The sequence below is a fragment of the Lutjanus erythropterus genome, chromosome 10, assembly GCF_056507025.1.
Source record: "Lutjanus erythropterus isolate fLutEry1 chromosome 10, fLutEry1.hap2, whole genome shotgun sequence".
NCBI lineage: Eukaryota > Metazoa > Chordata > Actinopteri > Lutjaniformes > Lutjanidae > Lutjanus > Lutjanus erythropterus.
The window spans coordinates 33,941,113-33,955,575 of NC_139326.1; the positions used below are offsets into that span (position 1 = coordinate 33,941,113).

Genomic DNA, 14,463 nt, shown 5'->3' on the forward strand with positions numbered 1-14,463 from the left:
TGAAGAAAAGAGTGATCTGTACAGTAGGTCTGAAATATTGTTTTACAAATACCAGTTTTAGAAATTTAATAGATTGGATCCTATGCTGCATCTGCATACTGTGTCCAAATGATACACAACAATTATAATAGTGGCCAACAACAACAACAAAACTCTTTCAATCCGTTAAAAAAACACAACAAAAAGTCCACAATACAATATTTATTGCGATATGTAAAAAACAAAAAAATTATTTAGTGAGTTATTGAACAATAAATCTGATATGTACAGCATTTTTGTGTTTGTGTACAATTCATTTTTCCTTGCAATTTAAAGTGCTTCTGCTTTCATTTCTTAATAGAATAAAAGAAACCAGCCATGACCTAAGCATGTGCAAAAAAAAATTCAAATTTATTGTCATGGCAATGAATGTTTGACTTATGTACCCACAGTTGCAAAACAAACCAATAATAAAAACAAACAAACAAACAAACAAACAAAAAACAGGATATGTCACAGAAGATAATGTCAGATAATCTAAATAAATATTTTTTGCAATGTTGCAATATTCAGTATATTGTTACAGCCCCACTTTATATATTATTTTATTATAGATAAATAACTGTGACTCCAGTATCAGCATCCCATGACATTTTGAGCAATCTTCATGTTTGCCTTTTTTATTTCATTATGACCTTTGAAGGAAATACATAAACTAAATTTGCTGTAAATATATATGGCATAATAAGAAGTCTAATTAATGATATGCTGCATAATACTTGCAAAAGTACTGACTGTATGTATTTCTTTATTATTATCAGTGAAGTTTGATAGAAACCATGTCTCTGCTGTATCTATTTGTCTGAATGGAGAGGAACTCACAAGATGAAATCTGATACTGGAAACAAAATGTCAGACCAGCTACATCTTCAGGCCAATCAGCGGGCAGCTTTGTTGGTGTTTACTGTGGCTGTCCCTCTATGGTCCAATCACAGCCGAGTCACGAGTCACCAGCTTCCGTATTAATGACCTATGTCTTCGTTAGGTGGGCGGGACTTTGCAGCCTCCCTGGATTGTGACTGGCTGGCCGTACTCCTCCATCCCTTCTCACGTCAGGATCCGCTCCACCTAACGGGAAGCAACGACGGCTGCTTAATCTTTCATTGGGGAAAAAAGGGTGAAAGGCGAGACGAAAACGTACAAATTTGTCTTCGGTAAGTCAGTGGCAATTTATGAAAGAGTCGAGTGGCAAATGTTAATTTTTCATGCAGAAAACGTCGTTGTTTAATCTGTTTTCATCCTCTGTACCGGGTGACGGGGCTTTTCCTCTGTCATGAGACCGTGTGAGGCAGGAGGAGGGACTGATGTAGCATCTTTTCTGAGGACGGAGGCCTTCGACTGGTACACGATATACACAGCTAGTTACTCGCTTAAAAGTGTCTTCGAAGTAATAATTATGTGCAACCTATCTGCACTTTGTTCAGCGTCTTGTAGCCCTGAAGTCCGAACACGATATCGTTGTCACATATTTAATGAGAATTCCGGTGTCAAATTTCACAGACACCATGAATTAAAGGTGACTAAGGAAGACTTAACTTAATGGTTCCGTATTAATGCGAATATAACTGTGTACTGGCCTCTCTGTATGGAAACAGGTGCGCCAAACTTTTTGTTTTTAGTGATATTGAATTGTGTGACTTTTTAATTGACCAATTACACTTCATTTTATTTAGTATTTGAGTTCACAGGAGCCATTCATTCACGTGTTGTTGTGAAAACAGTTTGCTCAAAGTTTGAGTTTTACTAGATATTTTTTCCAGCAGCCATTTTGACATGAGATAGTAGAGTAAACACAGGTGTTAACAGTGATACTGATTAAGGCTCTGTTCCATTCAGGTCATTCAGTCACTGGAAGGGGTCTGCTACACTAAACGGAACGGGACCTTAACTAGTACAATTTGTAACATCTGCATTTATACTACTATTTTATATCAATATGGCTGCCTTGAAAAGGGTCTATTAAAAACCCCTAAATTAAATTTTAGTCATGATCCACTCGCCCTCATGCCAAGGATGAGCAGGTTTAGTGTTTTAGTCTGCAAAACACAGCTGGAGTTTCACAGGAAAACAGCATTGCAGAATCTCCCAAACAACTGAAGTGAATGGTGACCAGTTTTCAAGCGGGAAAAAAAAACGAAGAAAAAGTACATAAAATGCCTCCATACTGCTCATCTGGTGTAATCCAAGTCTCCTGTCTTTTTCTTTTTTTTCTTTTTGTGCATCTGGTCACCAGGTCTGGTTATTTAAAATTGTTTGGGAGGTTCTGTAACGCTGTTTTGCTGTGAAACTCCTGCAGTGTTTAGTGGAAAAAAAAAACTAAACCTAACCTTCAATCGGCATTAAGGTGTGTAGATAATGACAGACTTTTCATCTTTGGGTGAACTATCCCTTTAATAATGTTTTTGTAAGGCCTGTGGATTTAACGAGTAGTGAGAATAACAGACTTGCTTTAGGAAATAAGACACTGAAAAATGTCTCACTCTTCAACATATTCAGAACAGCTGTGTAGTTATATTGTATCAATATGATAAACATATATATTGAGCACACAGACCCACTCTCTTCAACTGAAGAGCATAAGACTTGCTTTTATCCACCAAGAATGTGTCACGTGAGAGGAGGAGGGGCTGTCTTTTCAATAGTAGGCAACTGGGCAAAGAATTGCACTTCATTTTATAAGTTTATCTTGTAGTTTATCAGAAGGGGGACTTACGCAAAGCTTAGCAATTGCCATCGAGCCCAACTTACCAAGGACACCAAAACGCCTCATGAACTTATGGTTCAGAAAGTTTTTTTTAACTTTTCAACTTTTCACAAATTATTTATCCTTCTAAAAATCCATACATTAAAATAGTATCAGAGTGCTTAATTCATGAATTTCTCTGGGCCTCCACACTGCATTGGACCATTCAGTGATCTTACTGGGCGTCTGTGGAAATTCTCCAGGAGGACAGTGGCCAACTTGTGTAAACAAACAGCTCTTCGTGGTGTGCAGTAGTGTTGTCATGATACCAGAATTTCTCATTTTGATATGGTACCTTAAAAAATGTTGATATTTGATACAGTTTTCAGTACCACTGGGGGAAAATTACTTAACATTCCGAACAGGTTTTTTGAGTATCTACTATGAGTATCTATCTATGTTTTGTGCACGTAAACAATTTCTCAATACCTTACCACGGTTTTGAAAATCCTGGAGAACTCTGATAGAAATCAGGATACTACACTTTGTACAGATTTCTGAACCATCTCATAGTGGCTGAGATGGTGAGAAATCAAGACACAGCTGCAGCCAGATGATCAGAAATCTGGATACTAAAATCTGGATCATATATACAGGGATATGAAGAACTGGGTTTGTTATGTTCCATACAGGACAGGATGAAACTCATGAATTAGGATACTAATCCACATGTGAACACACTATGAAATGTTCAAACATTCATATTTAAGTCTCCCTGAAATGCCTTAATACCTGTATACAATCATTGACTGATATGGAAAATACTGTTAAACACAGAAAAGTAAAAATAATAATTTCATCACATTTGTAAAGTGCAACTTCTCATTGGAATTGCTTTGTTTTCTCTTCCTGTCTTTAGCCTCTCGGCCTGCAGCCAAAATGATCCACAGCCTGTTCTTAGTCAATGCCTCAGGGGACATTTTCCTGGAAAAGCACTGGAAGAGCGTGGTCAGTCGCTCTGTGTGTGACTACTTCTTCGAGGCACAGGAGCGAGCCACTGAGCCAGAAAACGTCCCACCGGTCATCCCCACACCGCATCACTACCTTATCAGTGTGCTCAGGCATCGCATCTACTTTGTCGCAGTCATCCAGAGCGAGGTGCCGCCGCTGTTTGTCATTGAGTTCCTGCACAGAGTCGTTGATACGTTTCAGGTTCGGGCTCCCAAACATTGGCATTTTTCAGTCCTACTTTTAGTTGAGTTCAAATGACACATACCTAGTTTTAAATATCCATTAACCTATTTGTGTTCTTTGTTCTCAGGACTATTTTGGAGTGTGTACAGAAGCTGCTATTAAAGACAATGTGGTAGTGGTCTATGAACTACTGGAGGAGATGCTGGACAATGGCTTTCCGCTGGCTACAGAGTCTAACATCCTCAAAGAGCTCATTAAGCCTCCCACCATCCTCCGCACAATGGTCAACACCATCACAGGTACGGTCCATTTACACAAAATCCATAAAATTCAAAATGGATTGGACACTTTCACTATTAAGAGGACAACTAAATGTTAAGAATATTATGTCCTATCATCATGTTGTTAGATACAGTGTCAGTGAGTAAGTGAAGTTCTGGATAAATTAGTCCAGGTAACTGGTTGAAAATATGAGGGGTCGCATTAACTTTTAAGTCACTACAGGTTGAACAGTTGTTGAATAAACTTGTACACACATTTAAAACCATCTCACCTGCAAGGTAGTGCATGTTGTCATTTGATAGGAAAAGTTTCACATGGAGTGCTTTTAATGTGATGCACTAAGCAGAGCTGCAGCTCGTCGTAGTTTATAAAATTGCAAATAGCACTCATCACAATTTTTCCAGAGTCCAAATTGATCTCCTCAGACTGCTGCTTCTGTCCAACAGTACAAAACCCAAAGACTTCATTTACTGTCAGAAATGACAAAGACAAAGCAGCAAATTCTTACATTTAAGAAACTACCAGCAAATGTTTGACAAAAATTGACTGATAAATTGATTATTGAAATATTTTACAATTAACTTCCTTTCAGTTTACTAATTAATCAACTAATCGTTGCAGCGCTCGTGCTGTGTTTATACTTGAGAGGTAAATGTCAACACTTTCGTTCAAACCAAGTACTTAAACGTTCATGTATTGTTCATAGACACAAAACTGAGATCCTATTCAGATAAAATGATAATGTGATGTGAAGTGAGGTCAAAGTCACAAATGCACCAGATAAGACTGGATAGAATTAATTATCAGACACTTCTGTGTACTGTGTGAATGTTCTTGTTATTTTACATTGGGTTAACATCTGTATTCCAGGTAGCACCAACGTTGGTGAACAGCTCCCTACAGGCCAGTTGTCAGTAGTTCCATGGCGACGCACCGGAGTTAAATACACCAACAACGAAGCCTATTTTGACGTGGTGGAGGAGATCGACGCCATCATTGATAAATCAGGTATTGCAATCAGTGCACATTGTAACGTAATTTCATTATTAATTAATTACATAATTTTGATTATTGTTGGAGTTTGTCAGGAAAATGTTCATACCAACTGCATAAAATATAAACTGCCAGCAATTATTAGTGTCTTCCTTTAAAATTAGTTTTGTTGTTTATTTTTATGGTTTTTGCTTTCTCATATCGACTCCCATCGCTCCTCCTCCTCAGGCTCCACTATCACAGCAGAAATTCAGGGAGTTATTGATGCCTGTGTAAAACTCACTGGCATGCCCGACCTCACTCTCTCATTTATGGTGAGTTTGCTCTTTTCAAGAATTTCAGATAATGTGCGTGTTCTTTTTATTTACCTAGTGGAGCAAGATTATCAGACTCATGTAGAGCATTTGCAAACATACACATAATTGCAAATAAAATTTAGTGGGTTACACATTTGTACATTTTATTTTAATCATTCCCAAATCAACCTATCACGCTGCCTCTGTCTCCCAGAATCCTCGGCTGCTGGATGATGTCAGCTTCCACCCATGTGTTCGGTTCAAGCGCTGGGAAGCTGAGCGGATCCTCTCCTTCATCCCCCCTGATGGAAACTTCCGGCTGCTCTCCTACCACGTCAGCTCTCAGAAGTCAGTGTTTTCTCATTCAGGATCTGTACATGTTACTAATACAGATGCAACACCCTTCTGCATATATTCCATGTGTTTTTATCCAGTAGCTACCAGTGTATTGTATGTGTTCTGTCTGAAGCACTGCGCTAATATTAACAACAAAATCACAAAACATGACTCTGACTCCTTGTTTGTTGGCCTGCTGTTTTTCCAGCCTGGTGGCGATCCCGGTGTACGTCAAACACAACATCACCTTCCGGGAGGGGAGCTCCCAGGGGCGTTTTGACTTGACGCTGGGACCCAAACAGACCATGGGCAAGGCTGTGGAGTCAGTTCTAGTCAGCAGCCAGTTGCCCCGCGGCGTCCTCAACGCCAATCTCAACCCCTCGCAGGGAACATACACCTTTGACCCAGTCACAAAGGTACTTAGTAATTGTCGTGGTGGAAGTAGTGAAGTGTACATGAACACAAGAATGGAAATGTATGGCTAGAGGTCAGTTTTGTTAAAATGGAAGCTGCTGGTCTCAAAACGCCTTCTGCAAGATCAAAGATGCCACCGTTTGCATCGGTGTGGCCTTTTTTTCCAGCTGGTAGTGATCTCATTTTGCCATATTGTTGTTTTGTGTCTTGGCTAGATGTTGTCATGGGATGTTGGTAAGATCAACCCACAGAAGCTTCCCAGTCTGAAAGGCACAATGAGCCTGCAGGCTGGGGCCTCTAAACCTGACGAGAACCCCACCATCAACATCCAGTTCAAGATCCAACAGATGGCCATCTCAGGTACACACACACACACACACACACACACACACACACACACACACACACACACACACACACACACACACTTATCATTATCTCCACTTATATCACACAGTTAGGTTGTGTCAGGGACTCCCAGGGATTCCCACATTTCTTGTTGTAATAGTTTTTCATTCATAAGATTCTATGTTAAAAAAAAAAAGTCTTTCTCTCTCCTGTGAAACTCCCTCACACAATATCCAGGCTGTTTCAGTGAGTTTGAGTCATATTTCATCATGAACTAATGAATATCATTTCCACATTATATATAGTCAACCCCCACTCATAAGAGAAGCATTCATCACACAGCCTGCTCAGCTGATAACCACCTGACTTCTCCTCTTCTGTGGGTTATTCATTCGCAGTATCACAGTGGCCACTAGATGGTGCCAGATGCAATAAATACACCTCCTCCTGTCCACATGATTTCAGACAGTAAACTTGAAGCAGATTTTCAGATATTCTCTAGAATAATTGTTTCTTATAGCATTACCTTTTGATATATATTGTTCTCATATGAGCTTGATGTTAACCTAATGTATTTACATATAATCTTTTAGCTATAGAATGATGTGGCTGAGTTAGCAGACATATTTCCTTGCATGTGATTATTCTATATAGGATTTTCAGTAAAATCCTTATTTCACAACATGGAAGGCAGTATGACTAGCATGCATTTAATGCTTTGAATATACTTTTATTTATTTATTTATTTGTTTAAATCTACAATGTAGACTAGCACGGTGTGATTAGTCCCAGTTTCTGCTTTTCATGTATTAACATTACATTTGAGGCACAGTGCTCTTATTTTCCTAAAAATATATATTTTGAAATCTTTGAGAAAAGGTCATTTAACAACAACTGCTGAGTGACATATTAGATTTTTGAGCTGTTTCTCAATTAGTCACATTAAATGGCTGATACATCTGTGCAGGAGCAAAATTAATGGTTGGTTTGTGTTGTATAAAGTTTCTGTCAGCTGTGGATGAGTAAAAATAGTCAGAGCTTAGGAAACAAGTTCAGGATCTTTTTATTGTGCAGTGGGTATATTTTTTCATCCAGGGGGTTAAACGTCTTTATGGATTCTGGAAATACTTTCTGAATCCATCTGGTTTACCTGGTCACCAGGTATGTTATTAGGAAAATCAGATGCTTTGCTCTGTGATTTGAGTGTAATAGTGATACTAATGAGAACCCCACCAGAAACCGTATCTCTGTTGTATCCCCATTCTGAGCCATCCACCCTCCACAATTTGTTTTGGTGTTGGTGCCAGTGTTTGTCTTTTCAAATTTTCCTTTTCCCATCAACCTTTTCTAATGTGACACTTGTGACACAAAATGCACATAAAGAACAAACTTTTTTCCAAAGAACTTCTGACATAGTGAACATTTACAAGATTTGTACAGGTGCTGGAAATCCTTGAAAACACTCAAATTTTATTCTTAAAATTACTTGTCACTGTTTTCAAGGTTTGAAAAGAGCTTGGATTTCTGATAAAGTGTTTGAAACTGCTTGAAAATTCAGTCAGATATTGGCTCAGTTGTGTTTTATAGGAAGCCAAGTCTACATTTGAAACATATTGTTTAAATCTTGAAAAATTAAACTTTGTTGTGTTTTCCTTTAATTTGTCACTCCTCTATAGAAATCACAAAACATAATTTTGGTTGTTTATGGCATAATAACACTTAATTTAATGGTGTAGCAGTGAAATAATCATTTTGAGTATTTGTATATAGATATGTAATTTACCATAACTGTAAGGTGCTGGAAAAGCTTAAAAATGCACCTTGAAAATTATTCAAAAGTGCTTGAATTTGACTTTGGTGAAGGAACTATGTCTTTAACTCACATGACTGATCAACTGTTTTAGCTCCGACAGTCTCCTCATGACAAAACTAACAGAACTGTAATTTTTCCATCCTGTTTTCTACATTTTGTTTTCGCTGATCGTGGTTCAACTGACTTCTCTGTAAATACTTCATCTGGTAGTGCCCTCTTCTCCTGCAATGATATAATGGTTTTCTGACTGGACAGTTGGCCCCACCTGTTGCTTATCTCAATGAACAAACTCCTGATAATCATATAACAATATCAGATGGAAACAAGCATTCATTTGCATTTTGTTTTGCCTAGTTGCTCAAAATTCTGTTAAAATTTGCAATACATTTGAATAGAAACACAGCTTGTGTGTACTGAGAAATTATAGTTACTTCTGTCCTTTAACAGGGCTGAAGGTGAATCGACTGGACATGTACGGTGAGAAGTACAAACCTTTCAAAGGCATCAAGTACATGACGAAGGCTGGCAAGTTCCAGGTGCGGACATAAAGACTACTGCTCTGTGACCTCCGGACCAAACCACCACGAGACTGAGGGGGGTGTTCTGATGGGGGAAGGGGAGTTGGTACATTCCCTGTGTATATGCATTTCAGGATTTACCTACAAACATTGGAGGCTTCTTGTAGCAGTAAAGAATGGACCATTGCACATAGAAACCTCTGTTGATGTACACGCGTAAAATGAAACCGTTTGAGCTTTGATGGAATCTGGAGAGTTTCGAAACAAGTGTAATAAAGACATTTGCATCCCTGTCCAATCTGTACCCAGGCCAAACTCAGCTGGTCCCAGTATAGATTTATCCTGATTCATTGTTATAATTTTAATCCCGAGGCCAAACCAAAGCCGAGCAGATACACAAAGTTTGTTTCAGTTCAGGCTCCATCAAGCTCAGATAAATGTCAGGCTCTAACAAATGAACAGCCACAGTCTGATGATGTACAGTTTTAGCTGTAGGTATCAGGTCTGAAAGTGATCTTTCTTCCACACAGTATTTCATTGTCGAGGGCATGTTTGTCTGGATCGATGTTTGCTGGTGACCATTTTTCACTTCCAAATAAGAGGTATTGGACATTGGACTAATAGTTTATCAAGGCAGAGCTTCCCCAGTAATAAATTGATATCATGAGCTGTAAAGAATGACAGAAATTCAATGTTTTGTCGTAGAAGTACTGGAAGATAAAACTGAATCAAGAAACTAGTGGCAGTTGATTGGGTAGATATGCTGTAACTTCCTTTATTCTTTTCACAAGATAATGCTCCAGAATGTCCTATGTTACTTTTCTGTGATCCTCAGAAAGTCCTCATGTCCATGAATTTCTTATCCTCTTCCGTCCTCTCCTGTCCAGTTTCTCCTCATTCCTTCTCCAGCATTGTTCTGTTTGCCTTTCTGTTTGTTCCATGCCTGTTCTTTTTTTTATTCGTTGTAATGATTTGATGGTTTTGTTTGCAGCACTGGAGTCAGCATACTGACATAATGAGAATATGACACTGGAGCCGTCCTCAATCATGCACTTTCACATCTGCTGGTACTAACATTTCCTTTTGATGCAAGTGAACTGGATGTAGAAGCTGTTGGAGCTGTTTATTACAGTGAAGGTTTCTGGAAAATTTCAGGTATATGTTCACATGTTTTATTCAACCGTAATTATTATTTATTTAACAAAACAAAGGATCAATTTGCTAAAGTGATGTTTTGTGTATGCATACTGTCATTAAATTTGTCAAAGCTTTAACTCTACATAAAGTTGTTACTTAACCATTTCATGACCAAACAGTTTTTGTTCTCAACATATAGAAATGTGGCCAAGAAAAAGATTTTTGATCTTGTCACTTTGGTGCAAAATGCCGTGCTCCAAATTATCCAAAAACATCTTTTTCTTACAGTCAGAGAAACTGTAAAATTTGCCCTCTGAGATCTAATTAGAGCTCAAAATAAAAATAATATGTTCAACTCTCTATTATGTTATAACAGCCAGGTACCTCAGAGGAAATGTTGAAGGTTTGCATTTTGTGTGTGTTTGTTAAACAGCCTCCAATGGAGTGTTACAATGGTGTAAAAATAAAGATTTGATGTGTTATAACTAAGTGAAATCACTAGTTATTGAATGTGTTTTGAATGATTAATTTAATAATAGCTGGTTTCAACAGATTTTGAAGCTACAATTTTGATAAATATTCATAAAAGCATTTAACATTTTTGGATTGTTGTTAATTAGGCATTCAGACTGAGTCTATTGATGTGTAATTTATTAGTGCTTGTAAATGTACATGAAGTCATGGTGAGACAGATGGTTTACCATAGAAATATACACACAATGTTTTTCCATTCAAGAACCAGAAATAGATGCACAGTTGGTTACACACCTCAGTTAGATAACATTGTGGTTTAGGGACCCTGTCTGAGAAATCTGATGTAACACAGCATTATTAAAACGCCTGTAGTGTGCAGGCATGACTCTGGCAAGAGTGAAACCACAGAAATTGTTTCTATTTCGATCTGACTCTTTAAATTTCATATACAGTAAATTACAGTGGCTGCAGACCTCAACTGAACCAGCATCAAATGTTACTCTGGACACACGCATCGGATTATATTTGCCACCATATCTTCCAAAGCTGTTCTCTGCAGTAACATGGCTCTTTGATGCTATAATTTTTAGATTATGTAATCATCTTCAGCTTTACCCATATTCTCACACTCCATAATTGAATGTATATAATTTACATAATTAAATTCATATGATTTATTTATTTATTTACTATCTGTGATGGAGTGCCTATACCCAGAGGTGGGAAGTAACGAAGTACAAATACTTTGTTACTCTACTTAAGTATATTTTTTTAGGTATCTGTACTTTATCTTTTTCTGACAACTTTTTTATTTATACTCCCTTCATTTTAACACAAATATCTGTACTTTCTATGCCTTTCATTTTTAAAACAGGCTCATTACTTTAGTTGTAATCAAGACAGAAATGGTGTAACAACATGAAACAAGAAGAAAACGGTGTGAGGTGAAAACAAAAAGGATGTAAAAGGTGTACCAAAACATAACAAGACAAAAATTATGTAAAAAAAAAATAAATAAATAAATACTTAACAAGATATAATGACAAATATTAAGTAATAAGCTGAAAATGACATTACATACCAATACAAAACATATGTAAAAGATGTAACAAGACAAGTAAGAAGCAACAAGATGAAAATGATGTAAAAAAAAAAAAAAAAAAAAAAACACAAAATGAAGCAACAATACATAACAAGGCAAAAACAACTTACCAGTCTTTTTTTACACAGCTAAATGTATTTCTGCTGAAGTACAGAATATGTGTACTCTCTACACCTACACCTACCTACACCTCTTCTGTTAGATATAGTAACCATATAGGTTGGTCACAAATAATGTTGAAATGACTTTGTCTGCCATAAGATTCACTTTGGACTTCCAGATGTTTCTGCCCAAGTATAATGATAATAATAATTGGTATGACAAAAAACCTGAGCAGAGGGAAAGTACCATGTTGCATTGTAACAAATACAACAGTACAGTAGACATTGATCTTGGCCCGTTGCCCACAATAAAGTTTCAGTTTTGGCCACCCGAGGGAAAAAAGTTTGGGAAACCCCGATTTAAACGATCCTTTTCACCACCACAGACCTGCAGAACTTCTTTTCTGAGGATGTGAGTCATGAGACTAAACCCTCTCCTGGCAGCTACCTGAACTCTGTCAGCTGAGGTCACTGCTCCCCTTAATCTGAGCACAGCAAGCCAAACCAGTCCAGGAGGGGGACAGGGCTTCCTCGCTCCCCTCATGATGTCACAACATCTGGTATAAACCCCACTCATGACATCACAGGAATCTGATTAAAAACCACTTCAAGTTCCCCGTTAAATGTCATGAAAGCATCACGGGGGCGGCTTTGAGTCATCTCATGACCTCAAACATACCACTTCAACTCAGCATCAAAAAGACACTTTTAACCCTCACGTCCCCAGAGTGTGTGACGTCACCCTCTCCCTTTGCTCCAGCTGGCAGGACTCCACTCCATAATTTACTGAGGACTTTAACCCTCCAAAAAATACAACCTTTCCTCTCTCTTTCTCTCCGGACAGCAGATTGAAGTCAGACTTATGTCATCGCGCTATAACTTTTTCCTCCCTCTCCCCTTTTGTGCGGGAGTTTTGTTTTGTTGTCGGAGTTCTTTTATTATGCAGTCTGAGTACTTTTGCGATTGTTGATTTTATTTATTTTCATTTTCCAAGCGCGTTTAAGGGCTGAAGTGAAGAGGAATATCGAGCCATTTAAAGATCTGGTAAGTTCTTTTCATCCTGAATTTTATGCGCAGACTTGGATCCAGTGGCGGTTAATTCAAGTTAAGTCGGCAAACTCACTTTCATGTTTTTGTTTGCAGAACGACGAGAAACAAAAGTTTGTGACATTCAATATTATTAGCTAGAGTTTATATACCAAGCTGGAGTTTGTGTTAAAATATGGTATTCATAAGTCTTTAATAAGGCTTTTACTAAAATTGTACGTTACTTTTATTTACAATATTCATTGATGTACTGGATAACCGCCAACAACAGGTATTTACCGCTGCAACGGTGTCGTGTGGATGTTAATCAAAAGTGTTTATTCACGTCAGGTGAAAGTGCTGTTTTTGTCACCTAAAGCAATTAGCCCAGTGTCTTAACTCACAGCCCTAATGTGTGTGTGTGTGTGTGTGTGTGTGTATCCTGCTGTAGATAATGAGCGTTATCTTAATGTAAATCTAAGGATGCGTGTTAGTTTTTATCTTGATTGCTTTGATCGTTGTGGGCTGGGCCGGCCCCCCTACAGGGATATTTAAATCCCTTCTGAGTAACCACGTGTACATGCAGTAACAGTAGCAGAAGGAGGGGAGATCGCTGACAGTACTGACTGGTCATGTTGTCAAAAGCCGCCCGATACTGTCGCGCGACAGAAGTTCTAATAAAACCACACGCGGAGTTGGCAAAGCGCGCGCCACCAAGCAGAGTCTGGGTTTAGCAAGACCCACGCTGCGTACCGTGTAATTTAATCCCCCTGCAGCATTGTCCCTTATCTGTGCCTATCCTTACTGCAAATTAGCAACTTTGTAGTTTTGCAGTTTACCAAGTGGTGGAGAGAAATATAGTTATACTGCTCTTTTTCTAACGTCAAACCAAATGCGTCAAACTTTAAGCTAACTGTACACCATGGCTCTTACGAGGTGAGTTTTCCCCCAAACTAGCAAAATGTTAACACGTAGCTTGTACGTTAACTAGCTAGCAAAGCTGCAAGCAAGCTAAAAGTGAAAATGTTTCTTTTTACATGCTATTTTTTTTTTTTTTTAATTTGGGGTATGCATTTAAATGGTGTTACTTAATTACATCGCAGTGTTATGGAGAAATTATGTTATTAGGTCTCCTTTAGCTTTTTTTTGCTATTATATTATTGCTGTCGCAGTTGGTGTTGGGCTCAAACAATCATAAATAATAGCAACAATAGACCTCTTCAATGGCAGACATATTGAAATAAATTACTAGCTGTAAACACAGGTGTTACCAATGATACTAATTAAAGTATGGTTTCCAGTTAATGTTGTAAAGGCTTTCAGTGAGCCAATGTGTACAACAGCAGCACCCTGACTCTGTTTGACCTGAGCTGAGAGTTAATTAGTATCATTGGTAACACCTGTGTTTACTCTACTATTTCATGTCAAAAAGGCTACTGTGAAAAAAGTCTATTAAATCCACAACAGTTCAAGCCAATTTGTAATATTCCCTCCATGGAAGGCCTATCGTAGCCATAAGGTTTTCAGTTTTAAATCCATATCAATTTTAAATTCATGTTTGCATAAATTAACACAGCTTACATATTTTATGGTAAATTGAATTTGAGTGACTTTTACTCTACACTTAATCACTGTCAAAGCTATAATGTGTAACATTTAAGCATTAAAATGTCTAAAGATGACTTGATATGTTGACTATGTGTCTAA

At 37.9% G+C, this 14,463-nt stretch overlaps 1 protein-coding gene across 1 annotated transcript; it reads left to right on the forward strand.

The window, feature by feature from the left end:
- Positions 1–1,065: 1,065 nt before the first annotated feature.
- On the forward strand, positions 1,066–10,542 carry ap3m2 (adaptor related protein complex 3 subunit mu 2). Its single transcript, XM_084729106.1, has 9 exons — positions 1,066–1,193; positions 3,642–3,934; positions 4,044–4,215; positions 5,069–5,206; positions 5,420–5,505; positions 5,702–5,835; positions 6,032–6,239; positions 6,453–6,597; positions 8,846–10,542. The coding sequence occupies exons 2-9, from the start codon at positions 3,662–3,664 to the stop codon at positions 8,944–8,946; spliced, it is 1,257 nt and encodes a 418-aa protein (XP_084585232.1). The 5' UTR covers positions 1,066–1,193; positions 3,642–3,661; the 3' UTR covers positions 8,947–10,542.
- The last annotated feature ends 3,921 nt before the right edge of the window (positions 10,543–14,463 follow it).

Excerpts from the sequence above, each read along its gene's own strand:
- ap3m2 (XM_084729106.1), top strand. The coding sequence starts at position 3,662 with ATGATCCACAGCCTGTTCTTAGTCAATGCCTCAGGGGACATTTTCCTG. Across the intron at positions 5,207-5,419 it reads CGCCATCATTGATAAATCAG|GCTCCACTATCACAGCAGAA; the intron begins GTATTGCAATCA and ends CCTCCTCCTCAG. Across the intron at positions 5,836-6,031 it reads TACCACGTCAGCTCTCAGAA|CCTGGTGGCGATCCCGGTGT; the intron begins GTCAGTGTTTTC and ends CTGTTTTTCCAG.